This window comes from Lissotriton vulgaris, chromosome 12 (genome assembly GCF_964263255.1).
Source record: "Lissotriton vulgaris chromosome 12, aLisVul1.2, whole genome shotgun sequence".
Classification (NCBI taxonomy): domain Eukaryota; kingdom Metazoa; phylum Chordata; class Amphibia; order Caudata; family Salamandridae; genus Lissotriton; species Lissotriton vulgaris.
Window position 1 is genome coordinate 127,245,443 of NC_141700.1, and position 18,120 is coordinate 127,263,562.

General features: G+C 46.7%; 1 protein-coding gene across 2 annotated transcripts in view; it reads left to right on the forward strand.

Moving 5' to 3' along the window:
• Nucleotides 1-17,434, forward strand: part of JTB (jumping translocation breakpoint) — a 52,221-nt gene extending 34,787 nt beyond the window's left edge. For both annotated transcript variants that reach the window (XM_086947536.1, XM_086947537.1), the window contains one exon: nucleotides 16,683-17,434. In XM_086947536.1, coding sequence (XP_086803662.1) covers nucleotides 16,683-16,839 — 157 coding nt within the window. In that variant the 3' untranslated portion in view covers nucleotides 16,840-17,434. The remainder of the gene's footprint in view (nucleotides 1-16,682) is intronic.
• Nucleotides 17,435-18,120: the final 686 nt, after the last annotated feature.

An 18,120-nucleotide genomic window follows, 5' to 3' on the forward strand; every position in this document is an offset into this window, starting at 1 on the left:
ATCGAATGGTCTGCTCAGCTGTTACTCAGTTTTGCGTCCAAAAACCATCTGCATTCCGTCCATCAATTGTGTGTCTTTTGCTTTCTCGCCCTAAGTGCGCCAGGTATGCCCAGACGTGGGTCCTGGGCTCACTGTGCCACTGGAATCAAGCTATCCCGGCTGAAGAGGGGTGAAACCCCGAAACTGGTCCTATGATGCTTGCTTCCAGTTCAGGGAGGACCTGGCATGGCAGTTCGGGCTGGACTGTTCCCATAAGGCACGGGGGCAAGACTGATTTCCATATGCCAAGGTCTAAACTGGGGTGGCATGGTGAGCAAAAGAATAATGGGTTTAACCCAGATCTCTTGACTGCGTGAATGTTTTTATTTGTTCTGCATTCCGTCCATCAATTGTGTGTCTTTTGCTTTCTTCCCCTAAGTGCGCCAGGTATGCCCAGACGTGGGTTCTGGGCTAACTGTGCCACTGGAATCAAGCTATCCTGGCTGAAGAAATCATAACAGCCGCAGCACCAGTTGAATAATATTATTAGCGTAGAGTAACCTTAGGAGTACTCCTCACACCCCCATTATCATTGTTCCAAAAACCATAGCATACAGCATGGGTCAGCCCACTTCAGCGACTGACTGTCTTGCACAGTAATTGATTTGTATTTTTCCTCACGACATGAGTACATTTCTCTGAAAAGAGGCGCATATCCTTGACATGGATAGCAAGACAATATTTTACTTTGTCAGTGCGTTTATTTCTCTATTTTATTGATTTTTTTGTCACCCGTGTGTGTTTAAACCATGTTTTCAGGTTACAGTAATTCAAAGCCATTAGTAATTTTTCCTTACCCCCAATCGATATAATATTTTCCAGTGAAATGTATTAAAAGAAAGAGTTTGTATAACTATTAGAGGTATGCTTGCTTCCTAGGAAGCACCTGTACTCCTATTTCATATTTTATGTGAAGGTTACAAGCACATGGCCCCCAAGTTTAGGCAGAAGTATGTTTTTGTTTTCTTTGATTTGTTTCTGTGGCATTTGCTTCCAATATACTTTTTCAGGTCAAAGCCTACCAAACAGTGCAGCTGTCTGGTTTGCTAACAACATCTTGGGGGCTTTTAGAAAGCTTCCCTGGTAATGCATTCTGATTGTTTACCATTGGGCAGGTTCTCATGTCACCTCCCCCTGTGACAGTTCTTCTGTCCAGCTTGCCCGCAGTCCGCTCCCCGCTGCTGCTGGTCTACCTGCTGCCCTTTGTCTGTGCTTCCTCTGCTCATTTCTTGTTCTGTTTTGATTTCTGCTCGTTTTTCTGGTCTGTTTTGCTTTTCCTGCTTGTTTTCTACCCTCTGTTTTGCTTTTTCTGCTTGTTTTTCTGCCCTCTGTTTTGCCTTTTCTGTTCACTCGTTTTATTGCCCCCTGTTTTGCCTTTTCTGCTCATTTCTTTCCTCTTCCAGCCGTTTCCTCATGACCTGGCTTTTCAGCGGATACCTCCCACCCTAGTGCTCGGATACCCCCAGGGGTGACAGTGCCACACTCTACAAATGCTGATTTATTGATTGGCTTTGTGGTTTGTAACTCACATTTCCTGGCTTAATTTTTTTAAGCTGTCCAGCTTGACTTCGTCCCTTCCATAGCCCATACCCTATTTACTGTAGTGTCTCATCAGTTGTTTTTTTTAATATCTTTTATTAGTTTTTCTTTTTTGTCCTAGTATAAAGTCACAGTACATGCCAAGGTAGTAAGCAGGAAATGCAACCAATCTTTCCTTAAATGTACAAAGATAATCATAAACAATAAGAATGGTCTTTGGGACATTGGTCATACATCATGTCCTACAAGACAGAAGGAGAATAGAAAAGGGACTGGGGGAATAAAACAACATTCTCAAGGAGGCATGTTATGTTCAATGAAAAATCTCCTCCCTATAAAAGCAATGCATCGGAAAGGGAGAATACATCAGGCAATGGGAGAACATATTGATCCGCGAGGCATGGCAGTAACAGGTATGAGCAATATATGCGGTAGTAAGGCTCTAGAGAGTGTACAGCTGAGTAGTGCAAGTGGGAGTATAGCCTGGGGTCCATAGATGTGCCCTGTTATGACATTGCCTAGTCTGCGCGTAGGTCCCTCAGCCCTCGCCTAACAGCAAGTATTAGGTGTGTCATCTAAGGTGGTCTCGCAAGTAGGTGCTGTGAGTCAAAAAGTGATGTATTTCGATACTCTTATTCAGAACATCTCAACAAGCGTGTCAGGTGGTAAAACTGCCATGACACCGAAACTTGGCCAACAGAAGGGAAGGGGATGAGATTAAAAAAAAACAAAAAAAAGAAGACCGGAAGGCCATTAGAACTACAAGGAGAAAGAAAACAACAAAAGGAAAAATCTAAGGAAACTCAAGGATGTAAGGAAGCAAGCGTTGCGTTCGTATGTGTCCGTGGGCGTGTGCCTCTGGTTCCAGGCGAAGGTCAGTGCGGGGGTGAGTGGCAGGGTCCAGCATAGCCATGGGTTACGAGCATCAAGCCCTCTATGCTAATAGAGGGGGGGGCGGGGTTGCCGCTATGTGGGGAACAGTGGCATCATGTAACACAGGTTCAGCGTAGTGTGTGCAGGTATCAAAAAAGACTAAACAACTACGTGAGTGCTCGGCTCTCCATCACATCCGTTGCCCAACTCATGTCTGGAGGGGAGAGAGCCTAAGTAACTCCTTGATCAAGACACGCCTGGTGGAAGGACCTCAGGGTGTCGTCCCAGAGCTCCGCTATGGGGAACTTCCTCAGCCCTGCTGCCCCCTCCCTGTGGAGGGTGGTGCTTTCCGCCATCGCCCAATTGTCAAATGAGGCACGCCAGTGTTTAATATGCGGGGACTCGTTACATTTCCAGCGCTTAGTGATGAGTCTTGGCCACTATAAGCCTGAGGTCCCAGAATCTAGTGGGGACTTTGTTGTGTTTTGTTCTTTTGTATAAGCCTAGCAGACATGTCTCCCACGTGTGCTGTAGGTCCTCACCAACCCCCTTCACCAATAGTGATGTCACGGTATGCCAGTATGTCAGTATATGGGGACAGGCCCTGAGCATATGGAGGAGATCCACACCAATCAATAAGCACCTCGGGCACGCAGTGGTGTTGACCGCAAAGTACTGATTAATTTTATCTGGCGACAAATACGCACGATGCAGTATATAGAACTGAATGATTTTGAAGCGGGAGTTGCGTGGAATATTGATGGGGCCCGCCAGCACCACCGCCCATTCCCTGTCTGTCCATTCCCTTCCCCTATCCGCTTATCTCGCAATGGTTGGAGAGTGCACTGTGTGTGTGTCAAGAGTGCCTGCGCTAGCCAGTGGATCACGTGGGAACCATTGCCCATGACATGCAAGTACTGCACCAGAAGAGGCGTCGGCAGCTTCTCAGACATGTCGCCCCAGGCTCGCACGAATGTGCGTATGAGAGATGCATGTGTAAATGTAAATGTACAGGAATTTTATATAGCGCAAATCCCCGAGCGGTTTCTAAGCGCTTGCTTAGGGAACCCGTCCTGGTATTCCCCTGTGAGATAACCCTGGCAGGGTATCCGCAAGGTGAAAGCCAGGCATCCCGCCACGAGGGGCCGTTGTGGAGATTAAGCAAGTTATTGCCCAGAGTCGCAGAGTGTGAACCCGTGAATCGAGTAGACACCGGAGCGAGAATTGTCGAGTCCATGGACATTTTTAGGACTCAAGCCCCCGCCAAGCCGGGAATTGAACCCTGGTCCCGGGCTGACCTCTGCTTCCAGGTCTGCCTCCTCTAACCAGTGAGCCACACTTCTCCACATGTAAAAGAAACTGCCCAGCTGGTAGGCCCGTGTCTGTAGTTAGCGCTTCAAAGGGAACAAGGGCACCATCTGCGTACAAATCTGCCATTGTGTCCACTCCAGCTTGAGTCCATCGTTCCAATGCAGCCTCCGTCACCACCCCGCCGTCCCGGGCGTGCCTAACAGTGGGAGTATCTGGGCATAGGGCTTCACAGTGCGTGTAAGCTTCAGGCCACGTATATAGCTTTTGCGGGCCACGGCCAGGTAAAGCTGCGCCGGGTAGGGAGCTTTGGTTAAGGGGTGAAACAGTGTATGGACTTGCGTATGAGTCAACATTTTGGTATCTGTGGCAGTATCGCACAGGTTCTTCCCACTCAGCCATCCGGCTACCCATTGCAGCTGTGCTGCTAGGTAATAAAGTTCCTGATTAGGAACGGCGAGGCCTCCAGCACCTGCAGGCGCATAAAGTTTTGTCAGTGCTATCCGGGGTCTTCCAGTATTCCATATAAGGCTTCTAACCAAAGTTTCCAGTTCTCGAAAAATCCGGGTCGGAACATATACTGGAATGTTAGAATAATAATATAACAGCCTTGGTAAGACTATCATTTTTGTCAATGTTACACGGTTGGACACATTAAGGGGGAGGGTCTTCCAAAATTCCATTTGCGCCCGTAAGGAAGAGATGGCTCTTACCAGGTTGCCCTCCAGGACGTCAGTCAAAGTTCTGTAGATGTGGATACCAAGATAGCGGAAGGTGGTGGGATACCAAGCAAGCCTTTCATTGTCAATGTTGATCTCGCATTCCTGCACATCTTAGCTGAATGAGTATACTCCAGATTTGGCCCAATTAACCCTGAGCCCCGACATGGCTTCAAAAGTGCGAAAGGTGTCTGATAGTGCCGGTGGCAGGCAGGTCAGGTCTTTGATATATAGAAGGAGATCGTCTGCGTATAGAGGGGCTGCATGAATGCCGTCCGCCAAGGGAATCCCCCATTCCGCACGCTGAGTTCTCAGTAATGCCGCAAGAGGTTCCATTGCTAACGAGAAAAGTAGTGGGGACAGGGGACATCCCTGCCTAGTGCCCCTTTTAACTCTGATGACGTCGGACAGCAATCTGCCGGTGCGTACTCGTACCGTAGGTTTTCGGTACAATAGACCCACCATGTCAATATAGTCGTCCCCAAGATCATATTTTCGTAAGATTGCTATGAGGTAAGGCCACACCACGGAGTCGAAGGCCTTTTCAAGGTCTAATACTAAGCACCCCGATCGAGGCCATTGCCATACGGCATAAGCCTGCACTCTGAACAGTCGTCGTATATTGTGCGAAGTGCTTCGTCTGGTTACAAAACCATTCTGGTCGCTATGTACCAGTGTGGGTACCAAGGGGGCCAGCCGCTGAGCTAGCGCAGTAGCCAGTATCTTGTAGTCAGTGTTTAGGAGGGCTAGCGGTCGGTATGAGCCCAAGCGCGTGCTGTCCCTGCCACTGTACTGTTTCATCAGTGCTCGATATCTATAAACAGGCCTTTAAATCTTGTTCTTATCTTGTCACATTTGCTGTGCATTTAAAGACATAGGTCAAATGTCCAGTCTGTCTTCCAAGGGAGCTTGGTGTTTACTTTACTTTCTCTGATTTCACCGTAAGAGGATTTATTTGACAATCATACTGGCTTCTGGGGGTATGCCGTAGGAAGGCTATGCAATTCTTTTTAGGTTTCGCCTGGCGATCCGCTGCGCAGCAGCGTTTGCGCAGGTCGACATCTTATGATCCTACAGTGTGGGGCTTTGTCCCGCCTTCTCTTCCATTGGCTAGCTCCATAAATGGAGGCTAGCCATTGGAAGAGATTGGCTGTCAATCACTCTTTCCCCGTCGGAACGCGATTCGGGGGCGTTTCCGTGTCTTTTTTTAAGTCCCGCCCTCTCCTCTTCCCATTGGCTGGAATTTTACCTTCCAGCCAATGGGAAGGGGAGAGCACGAAAACACGCCCGAGCTCGCCTCCGTCGCGTCAGCCCTGCACTCCTCCGGCTCTGTGCACTCTCCGTGCACTCTCAGCCTCAGCGGCAGCACCGCCCCGGATCACTGACCCCTGCAGCAACACCCCTGAATCTGAGCACCAAGCGGGAGTTATCAGTCCGTGCACCCCTCTAGATCTGTGCACACAGGAAGGATGGATCACTGGGCCCCTGCAAAAAGGCTCTCAGAGCTGTGGCAGCTTTTTCAGTAGTCAGTCTTGCACCCCTACCCTGCACGCCTGGGTGCGTGCACACTGAGCTATGAGTTCCTTCACCCACTGTCCTGCACCCCTCCAGATCTGTGCACACTGGCACCGTGGACGACAGAGCTATTGCAACAATACCCCAGATCTGTGGTCACTGCTGCAGCGCTCACCCTTGCATCCCTAGATCAGTGCACACTGTTGGAGCTACCTGTCCCTGCACCCCTTCTAGTGCGTGCAATCAAAATCTCTGGATCTGTGTACAGCGCTGCACCCCCAGATCTGTGTGCACCTCTCCAGATGTGTGCACTCTGCAGCCCGGCAGCGCTCTGGCCTCGCTCCCGCCCGTCCCATGCACACCGCAGCACTGATCCCCCGCTCTCCCTGTGCTCTCTGCTGCAGGCTCCTTCCCTTCGCGCTCCACCTCACCTGTGACTGACCACGCCGGCCCCCACCCCTGTCATTGGACGGCCCCGGCTGGGAGAGTGTTAGCTCTGAAGCCGGGACCTGCACGTTCAGTGACAGGAGGACAGGGGGAGGGGGAGATCGGGCGGGAGGCTATTAACCCCCTGGGCGCTGCTACTTCTCGCTGGCCAGCTAAACACTCTCTCTGGCCCGGGGTGAGCCCCCTCCGTGCCCAGATAATGCCAGCTGGCCATGGAAAGGCCCTTGAGCCCGTGCAGGGTCAGCGCCCTGTGGTGCCCTCTGGTGCCCGGCTAGCTCCATGGCAATGCCGTGCCCTGCAGGCCTCACCCATGAACTGTCACAAGCATTTAACACGTTTGCTGACGGCCAGAAGGCAAGCCATGAAATAATGTTTTGCTTATTCGCCTCCAGTAAGGCGGCCGAAGAGCGTCGGAAAAGCGTGGCGTTAAAGAGTTTACAGGGAAGGGCGCAAGTGGAAATAAAAATAACTTTCCAGGTGGAAACCTCGCATGTTACACGAGATAGGAAATGCTTCTGTATTTGTTGGTGGCTTCATGTTTTACCACGGAGCGGAGCCCGGAAACGACTGCAGACGTGTAACTGACATTTGGGGGGGTGGCTTTCAGGGGGGGTGGGGATCGGGCAGCTTTTGCATCTGTATTTATGGATTCATTTAGCTTTTATTATATTTTGTTAGAACTAGGCCAGATGAGCACCACAGCGGGAAAACATGAAAACAAGTGGTTGTAAGGAATACAATATATGGGAAGGCGTGGAGTCTAGACAATGAATTGCCTAACATAGAAATCCTTGCTTGCATTGTAGAGAAACACAAAAAGTATTTCTTTCAATGGTGTTTGGCAGTAGTATTTTATAGCGCACAGTGCGGCTGGTGTGGCATCACAGCGCTAATGTTTAATACTGAGCTTTTGGATGTATTGAAACATTAACTGACTTGGATCATGAAACCACCCGTGATAGTTCATCCCATACCTTCCAAGGATGACTGGTTTTCATCGTGTTTGCAGTGCATCGATTATGCGTCCACGGTGGAACCGTTTTTTGTGTTTCTAAGGGATTCACCGTGGGCATATTCATATTCAATTGCTCCTGTCTGGTTCTTTTCCGAGATTATAAATAAAACACTCTGTCGAGTGGCCGGTGGACCGGGTGCCGGGGTTAGCACCGTGACGTGTCATCGGAGTGACCGCTGTAATTATTTAGCCCCCCAAAATAGCGTCTATGGAAGGGCATGCAGTGTATTGGCCGGTGTTGTCCATTTCTCATAATTTGTTTCCACCGTGGCACGCGCAGCCTCCGGGCAGTCATTAATGTCCGCACCTCGAGGCGCACACAGTGTAGTGTGTGTTCATGCGCAGACACTTTCCTATTTTGGATAACAGGGTGGAAACTTTTTTTTGCAATTGGGGAATTTATAGCCCACCAGGCTCCGAGTTTACAAGTCCTTGGGCCAAACTTTTATAAATTCCTCCTGAGTAGCTACAATGCTCGATTTTATTTTTTGCTAATTTACCAAGACTGCTCCCCGGCGCCCCTCGAGCTTCCACAGCAGTGGCACCCAAAGACCTGCGCTTGCGCACACTCAGACTCTCGAGACATTGCACACACATTCATGGGCCCACAGGCACTATTCACTCACAATCCCTGACACATAGGGATTGTGAGACAGAGAGACGCAGATAAACGAAAAACAAACACACAGGTGGCCCCCACAAAAACAACACTTTGACACACTCGCCGGAACAGGGGACCACTGACGCAAACACACGAACATGCTAGCACACACACACATACAAACATTCACATTCAGACAGATAGACCACAGACACACACAACACAGATATATGCATACACAGAAACGACACACTGAAGTACACACAGTTACATACACAAACACAAAGAAAAGTCTTCACATGGATGGATTTAACACACACACTCCAAACAGAAACAACACATAGGCATTCACATATATGAACATGCAAATACTCTGAATTTATGCCTTCAGGCAGATTGACAGACAGACACCAAGATTAATTCATACATATATACTCAGAAAGGATACAAACACACACACACATATAAGTAGACGCAAAACACTCATATGTTCGCACAGACAGGTAGACACATAACATACACACAGAGCACAGACATGCGTATGTGATTATACATATACCGGCAAACAGAAAGATACGCACGTGCACACCTTAAACATAAACTGTGTCGCTCTTCTTGGATAGAGCGCTCCTATGTCAGGCTTCAAGCCGCCTAGGTTGGCAGAGGCTATATCGGGCACCAGGAAACAGTTCACATTCAAACAGAGATATTAGGGGTGCCGTTGGGCCCAGGGAGGCAGGGGCAGGGCCAGCTGTCTCTGTGCTACCGTCCATGCCGCATGGACTGAGAGTGCAGGCCCATGAAGCGAGAATCGTATTTTCTGGTAATTCCCTCTAAGCCATTACCCAATCCCGACTATAAGGCCTGGACACTCCAGCTGTCAGCCACCGTGGGGGAGATCGCCAGAGCACCGTGTAATCCTGGGCACTCCATGATGGAGATCGCCAGAGCCTCGTGTACTCCTGGCCACACCCGCTCTTCGATGCCGTGGCAGAGATCCCCCGAGCACCGTGTAATCTGTGCGTAGATCGCCAGAGCACCGTGTACTCTTGGGCACTCCGTGGTGGAGATCGCCAGAGTACCGTGTACTCTGTGCGTAGATCGCCAGAGCACCGTATACTCTTGGGCACTCCGTGGCGGAGATCGCCAGAGCACCGTGTACTCTGTGCGTAGATCGCCAGAGCACCGTGTACTCTTGGGCATTCTGTTGCGGAAATTTCCAGAGCGCAGTGTAATCTTGGGAATTCTGTGGCGGAGATTGCCAGAGTACCGTGCACACCTAGGCAGTCCGTGACGGAGATCGCCAGAGCCCCGTGTACTGAGTGGGCCACGGCTGACGGAGAGCGCAGTGCACTCAGGCCCCCACCCCTCACGGCCCAGCCCCCCATCCCGAGCTCTAGAGACGGTGCCCCGGCCGCCCGAGAGCCACCGGTGACCGGTCTGAATGTTCTCTTGTCCGGCCCAGGATTGCATGAGCGGACGAGAGAAACAAACCACGTCCAAGGTCACCGTCCGACTAGAACGGCCACCGCGAGACGATTGTCACGACCCAGCTCTGTCACGACACGATCTGCAACACTTTCTGTTACATACACACGTACGCACACACACACACATGCACCCATACACGTGTATCACGGATCCCTGAGTATCGTGGTCACAAACTGACACTGAAGGGTAGTGGTGCGTCATGGTGTCCTAGCACTGTCCTTTCAGGAACACAGTGCAAGGTTTACCATTCATTATTTAAAGACAAGTTTTGAGTAATTTCATTCCGATGTTTTGTTTTAAACACGAACATAATGAAAGAAGTGACTTTATTTGCCTTTTCATTGCACTCAGAATAGTAAAATGTCAATTTTCATTAGCAGGCGGCGTTTAAGTGAGGTATTTTAGTTTTACGGTGCTATTTAAACATGCTATTTCATGTACGCCTGGATGACTTTTGCAGTTGCCTTTTCGACTTCAGACTAACTAGGCGACTGTTTGTATGTAGTTGCCATAAATTGCACAGTATTTGTGATGTTTGTATATTTAGAAGCACTTTCATGCTTAGGTAATACTTTATTAACGAGAATGTCTGGACAATTATTTGAGTATACACTTTTATTCATGCGAACGAAGGGTTTTGAAAATCTTTTCCATGTGCAATATGCAGCGATAACAGTTCTTGAATATTTGCATTCTCTTGTCATAAATGCGCACACACACACACACACAGTTTGTAACCCCCATCCCCTCCCCACCCCTCGTGGTTGCCAGCATGTATCCAGAACACCAGATGTGCCGCTGTTTTTCACAGCCGAAACGCATAGTTGTCTTCACCTTTTAATGTCAAATAAATTAACCTTGCGCCGCTGCTCGGGTGGCCGTAGGTAACGGTTGTCTGTATCTATGTACGTCCAGAAAGGGAGGGTTTCGGAGACATTATAAACCATACCACAGTGTCAAAGGTTCTTACACAAATTACCTGTAATGTAGTTTTTATAGCACAATTTTATTATTTTATTTTGGAAAAGGTGAGCATGTGTTGTTCTTCAAACATTGGACTGTCTTGGAAAACTGTAAGAGAACTACCAAATTATACAGTTTTGTTTGCTTTAGAAGAGAATGCACTTCTTGATAATGTACTTAACAATGTAGAATTTTAGAAATCCCGTTCTTTGCTTTGTTAAAAACACATTGAGTCTGTACTAAGGTCAGATTGTTGGTGATGCTCTCATCGACGTGCAGCCGGCCACATAAATAAAAAGTTTGTCATTTACAATGCCAATAGCTCTAACTTTTGCAAAGGCGAGACCATTGCATTGTAAATGCTTGTTTTTTTCTAACAATCAACAACATTTAAATGTCTGTAAATGAACTGGGCAGATATTTCAGAATTTATCAGAATAAGGAAATGATTAATTCTGAAGTGTGGTGAAAACAAATATGGTCATACGATCAAAACCTATCCATACACTAGGTGATGACAATTCAACATACTTTTTTTAGTTAAACTTTGTCTGTGCAAATGTAATGGTCATTTTAATTGAAGATGTGTTGTCTCAAATGGATGTGCTCTACCACACAACATGCATACTCCATTTTATGCTTTCCACTGAACTATTCTATGCACCACTCCAAACTGCACACTACTCTGTCCCACTCCACTCTATGCTAATGCTCTCTACGCCACTCTTCTCTGCACTCTACACCACTTTAGTGCATGCCACTCTACTCTGGATTCCTCCACGCTGCTCTACAACACTGCGATCTACACCAATGCACTTTACCCTGTTCCACTGCACTCCATGCCAATCCACTCTATGCCATTTTATTCTAGTCTGCACCGCTGCACTTTACACCACTGCACTCTACTCTGCACCGCTCCAGCCTACTGTGCCCCACTCTACTCTGAAACAGTCTGCTCTATGCCACTGCACTCTACTCCACTGCAATACATGCTGCACCACTCTACTTTACACAACTCTACTTTACACCACAGCACTTTAAGCCACTCTACTCTAACCACTGCACTCTACAAACCTGCATGCTACACTTTACTCAATTGCGCTCTATGCCACTCTATTCCGCTCTGCATCACTGTACTGTACACCAATGCTCTCTACACCACTCAAGGCCAATGCATTCTGTGTCCCTGTACTATACACCACTGCACTCTACAACACTACTCTGCAGGACTGAACTCTAATCTATGCCAATGCACTCTACTCCGCACAACTCTACACCAATGCAGTCTACTCCACTCTACGCCACTGCACAACACTGTATCCGCTTCCCCTGAACTCTATGCCACTTTACTCTATGCAACTGCACTCTACACCACTACACTCTGAATCACTCCACTGTATGCTACTACCATCTACCACTCCAGCTACTTCACTCTGCAAAACTGCACTCTCCGCCACTGAACTCTTTGCCACTCTACTCTATGCCACATTACTCAATGCCAGTGTACTCTGCTTCACTCGACACCATTGCACTTTATGCCACTCTATCCTTCTCTGCATCAGTGTACTGTACGTCCTCTACTCTACACCACTCTACTCTATGCCAATGTATTCTATGCAACTCTACTATACACCACTGCACTCTCCGCCACTGAACTCTACCCTGCACACTCCACTCCACTTTACTGTACTCTGAAACGACCTACGCTATGCCTCTGCACTCCATGCCACTCGACACTACTGCAGTCCGTGCTGTGCTTCTCCACTCTGCTGTACGCCATTGCACTCTACCCCACTTTACACAAAACTAATGCACTCTACTCCGCTTTACTCAAAACCATTGCACTCTATGACAACCTACTCTGCAACGCTACACTCTATGCCACTCTTTACACCAGTGCACTCTACATCACTTCACTCTATGCCACTCTATTCTAATCTGCACCACTGTACTTTATGCCTCTGATTTATGCCACTCTACACCACTGCACTCTACGACACTCTACTCTGCAACATAGCACTCTGTCACTCTACTCTGCTGCACTGTACTTTGCACCAATCAAATCTACACCACTATACTCTACACCACTTCACTGAATTATATCCACTCCAGTCCACTTTGCCCCACTGAACTCTATACCACTGGACTCTACCCTGCACTACCCCACTGTACGCCACTTCACTCTACTCTGAAACAATCTACTCTATGCCACTGCACACTACTCCACTCTACGCCACTCCACTCTGTCACTGCACTCCACGCCAGTGTACTCTGTTCTAAGGTACTCTACCACCAGAGCACTCTACACCACTGCACTCTATGCCAATCTACTCTGCACCACTGTTCTCTATACCACTATATTCTAGGCCACTCTAAGACACTCCACAATACTCCACTCTGACACTCTACTCAATTAAACTCTACTCCACTCTGACACTGCGATGCTCTAGGCAACTGCCTCAATGCAACTCTGTGCCATGTTACTCCAGTCTATTTTGACTCACTACTCCACTCTACGCCTCTCCACTCTACGCCACTCCACTTTATGACAATCTGCAAAACTCTACTCCACTTGACTACACTATGCCACTCTATGCCACTTAACTCTACGACAATCTACTCTGCTGTATACCACTCCACGTTACATTAGCACACTCAATGTCACTACACGATACCACTCCACTGTACTCCCTTCCACTCTACTCCCTCCATGGCCCTCCACTCTACGCACCTTCATGACACTCCACACCACCCTCATTTATGCCAGTATCGTTTAGTCATGCTGAACAGAATGCACGTTGGTGTCCTTCATGCCTAAAACACATTGGCAATGCCAATAGCTCTTGAATAGGTGAGACCTATTGGCTTTACCACTGCTTGTTTAACCCCTTCACTGCGGTGGCTATTCCGCCGCAGTGCTAAGGGGGCGGGGCGGCCGCGCGGCGGGCGCATGCTGGTGACGGAACCGCTCCGTCACCAGCTGCGGTTGGGCTGTGCTCATGACTGAGCGGTTCCGTCACGGCCCGCCCGCTCAATAGAACGCTCAGCGCAGGCGCGGAATCCGTGCCGCGCAGGCGTGCCGAGCGGGCCGTGAAGGAACCGCTCCGTCATCAGTTCGACCGCGGCTGATGACGGAGTGGTTCCGTCACCAGCAGGGGAGGGGTTAAATTAAGTCACACCCACTTGCCAAGGTCAGGCCTACTGGCTTGTTCAGTGCTTTTTTTAAGTTCCAAATAAGGAGTATATATTTAGCGAGTATGGGAATAGTCAGCAACACCCGACAAATATTTCAACAGTTTTGAAGAAAAGGTTACCAGACTGTAAATCTCGCAATGCATACATTGGTCTAAATGGTAAAATGGATGCTTGGGGTAAAGGTATACACTATTTTTTAGTTAAAGAAAACACAGATCTTGTGGTGCTTCTGGTCGTGTAGCAGAAGATATATCTAGCCAGAGTAAAGGGCGATTGGATTCATTATGCAACCAGAAAATTAGCAAACCAATCATATGAAGAGCAAGCACAGTGCTTGCAAACTGCATGGGTTCGAAGGATAATACTGCTTCTACTGCAGTTATCAGTAACCATTAAACAAGTCAAGATGAAGACACGTTTAAGTGACTTTGTTTACTGCTCGCCAAAGTTGTATATCGATAAATTACACAAAGTCTTTCATAATGATGTCTGGTCGCCCGAGCAATATGTATAAGAATTTTAGCATGGGGCGGTCATACTTTAGTAAAGGTTAAAGATTTGTTCACTTAGGAATTCTTTATAACAATTCTCTTAGTTGGGTGCCCCTTTTAACCTTAAGGCTGCAGTTTTTTATTAATAGGAACATTGAAGCTTTATTTAGATTTGCCAGAAACCTAGAGAACAAACCAAAACTAGAAATGCTGAGCCTTTACAGGTCCAAGTGCACCTCAGTTGGTTTATATGGGGCCAGGCTGTGGGGTCTAAGCAAGGCTGGGATTCGTCAAACAGCTCAAAACCGTTTTACTCGAAGACTGCTTTCTATTCCAGGCAACACAGCCATTTTAACTTGTCATGAGGAACTAGGGCTGACAAAGACCTAATTGGCCTTGCTTCCCTATTACTCTGGATTAAAATGTGGGTTACACCGGAGATTGTTTTGATCAGAGCTTGCCTGGCTGAGTGCCTTTTATTTGATAAAGCTTCCCAGATACCATGGCTTTCCTACATAAAAACACATACAAGGCATTAGGCCTTGGGGACCTGTTTGACAATCCCTTCTTGCTTGGACCCAAACATACATTGTCAAAACATTTACCCGAATCACTGTATGAACTTCCGTTTGGAAGGTGCCCAGGCCATGGATTCTGTTCTTTGGTATGCTGGTATTTCTACAACACTCAGCATTGAGCCATATTTAGGGTGGTTTGAGAATCCCACATATTGACACAGGTTAACTACTCTAAGATTGAGTATGACCCTATCCCTGAGCAACTCAACACAACACCCAAAAAGAACTTTTTGAGTGTGCTGCACCTCACTGTAGGCCTTGGGCCAGCCCGTCTCCGTTATCTATTTTATGCAGAGCTGTTAGCTCATATGGTGTGCATTACCATTGCCCCTGTTGCTCCCAAGAGGCAATTGTTTTGTCAAAGACAAATGAAAATTTCACCCACTGTGGATTGCACCACCAGAATTCAAATAATGTCAATGTCCAGAAATGTTATATCTTTCTTTTGTTTTTTCTTTATTCAATTTTCTTTTAAGCAGCCAACGCGTTTCGTTCAACAGCGAGAAGTGGCGTCCTCTCCAGAGGAAAGAGTGTCCGTACAGAACTTCTGTACGGACACTCTTTCCTCTGGAGAGGACGCCACGTTTCGCTCGGCACAATAGCCTTTGTTACTGACCTGGATGTAAATAATAGAAAAACAAGATGTGATGCCTGTGCACATTGGACACAGCCAGCACGCCCTGATGAAGTTCTGTTGAACGAAACGCGTTGGCTGCTTAAAAGAAAATTGGATAAAGAAGAAACAAAAGAAAGATATAACATTTCTGGACATTCTTTATTGACATTGACATTATTTGAATTCTGTTGGTGCAATCCACAGTGGGTGGTACTCTAAGATTGAGCACTCTGTATTTTAAATTTACTTTTTCATCTCCAAAGTTCAGGAAAGTGGAGCTTTTGCCACGTGGGTATGACAGGTTTTCTATACAGTGCACTTGCCACTTTACCTTATTTTGCACTTTATACATGGGGCTTAGATTCTCCTTTTTAGTACTGAATTTCCGCAAGTTTTATTTTATGAACCTCGAAGAGCGGCTCATATTCTTGCAATCTTTGGGCTCAAGGGATCTGTGCTTTTCATTATTACATTTTATAAAATGAGCTTTTTACATCTGGAAACGTTAAGGAACACAAGGTATTATTTCAATAGATGATTTGTTGGTATACCGGAGTTGTTTTGAATTGCTTTTTTATCATTAAGGTACTGAATGTTAAAAATTCTTATTATTTTTTTAGGACTGATTACCAATGAGCAACGAGTTTGGACGACCTTATGTTTTATCGTAGCTTTTGCGCTTTGCGATTTATCTTTTGTAACTTTATTGGCTGACACCGATTAATAGAACAATGTTTATCTAGGTGACGCAGAGATATTGAGAATAAACAAATCCATTGACGGGAGCACATAGCGACCCCTAAAGGAGGTTTTTGTGCTCCTGTTTTTTTGCTTATGTTTTTTGGCCAGCCGCTTGTTGTATCGTAATAGAATCTACTCCTGCTCCAGGCCATTTTCAACATGCGTTTAAATTGTTTTTAGCTATAATATGCCTTTGCTATTTGAAAATGTGTTTCACGACTTATATTCTTAGGCTGCCTGCACTTTGTTGTCTGGGGGCTAGGTGAATATGCTCATCTGAGCTCCTTCTGTACTTGCTTTAAGTTATTACAACGTTAACGCAATCTGTAACGTTCCCATCGAGCTGCTGAATGATGTATATTTATTATTAAGCTCTGTATGTGTTTTTATGTTTGACTTTTATGGTCTTTCGACCAAATAATGTTGATTGACTGACTTTGTAGTCTTTTTGTATCAGCTCCTTCATTCACAAACTGCATTGTAATACTGTTTCTTGTTCTTCGTCTTATCCTTTGTTTTTTCTCTCTCCTCTATTCCACGACTATCACCAGCTGTCGATCCATAGAGATGGAAAAGGCAATCTTTTGGAAGTTTGTTGGTGGAATGATGGGGGCCTCGGTTGCTTTTGCCCTGGTGGTGCTCTACCGTCAGCGGACCTTGGACGGGCGGGCCCTGGAGAAGGTGCGCAAGCAGATAGAATCCATTTAGGATTGGATTGGTTTCCAAATCCCAGTTGCAGCCGGCCGAATTCTGTGTTCCTGATGGCGCTGCTCTTGTCTTGTCATTGCTTCTTTGGGAGTGTTTACATGGAACCAATAAAAGGCAATCGGAAAGTGCTAACTCGCATGGAATACTTGGAGCCCCTCCTCAGAAGTTCTCCCACCTGTTATTTTAAATTTTGTTTGAACTGATTACCCTGGATATGGACTTTGAAAGCAACAACATACAAAGCAGACAACTAGTACTCTGACCCACTTGTTTCTAGGCTTTCAGAGCCACCGTCCCTACTGTGCAGTGACATAATGGAAATTTAAATGAAAGAATGTATGCGCCATGTCACATGCATGCAATGACCTTTTCCAACATTTAACCCTTCTCTACCCCTTTGCGTCTTGAAGATGTTAGGTTTAAGACCCAATAGTTCTGAAATCCTCACCAGTTTCTTCCAAGCCTTTGTGAACTCTCCCTTCCTGTGTAGGTGGACCAAGTCTCTATGAACTGCTGTGCATCTGTCTTGCTCACCATTTCAAAGAGGGTTTTGCATAGTTAAGCTGGTAATGTAATAAATATGTGAAGAAAGGAATTGGTAGAATGTACTTCATTTGGGTGAATGCTATACAGAGGAGCTTATCCAGGACATATTCTTTACATTTGTCTCTTGACCATGATTGCTGTGTTTTTTTAAAAACTTCTTTTCTTTTGTTTTTTTCTTTTACCATATGTCTGAGTCATAGTTACATATGTGCTGCAAGCCAGATAGGTCAGTGTGGTTCTAGTCGATTGACGGTTTTCAAAAAAGCAACCCCGCTTTATCTCCAGCCATATTATCACTAGCTAGGGCGGCAGGTTTTTGGAGCACAGGCAAAATAATTTTTTGCAATTCTGATGCACCTCCTACTTCTGCAACAAGGTATTTTCTGTGCCAGTTTGTTTTTAACCTGGTGCCCCATTGTGGCGTCCCCATGAAGAAGCTTCCCACAGAGACATTAATTTTGAACTGGTCCAGATTATTCTTTAATTTTCTGAAAGTTTTGTGCAAGGAGGCAATCGGCAGGGAATGAAGGTATGGGATAGTTAGTAATGTTTAATCAAAAGAGGGGGGACAATGGGCTTTTGGGGAGGTCCAAACATACAAGCCCTAATATACTGTGAAAATTAGATTACGGAGTTCCTCAGTTGGTCATAGAACACAAATGGAGGTGATGTAGCTACACATACTAGTCCCCTTACACCCACTGCACCTATACGGCAGGAACAAAAGATCTCCCC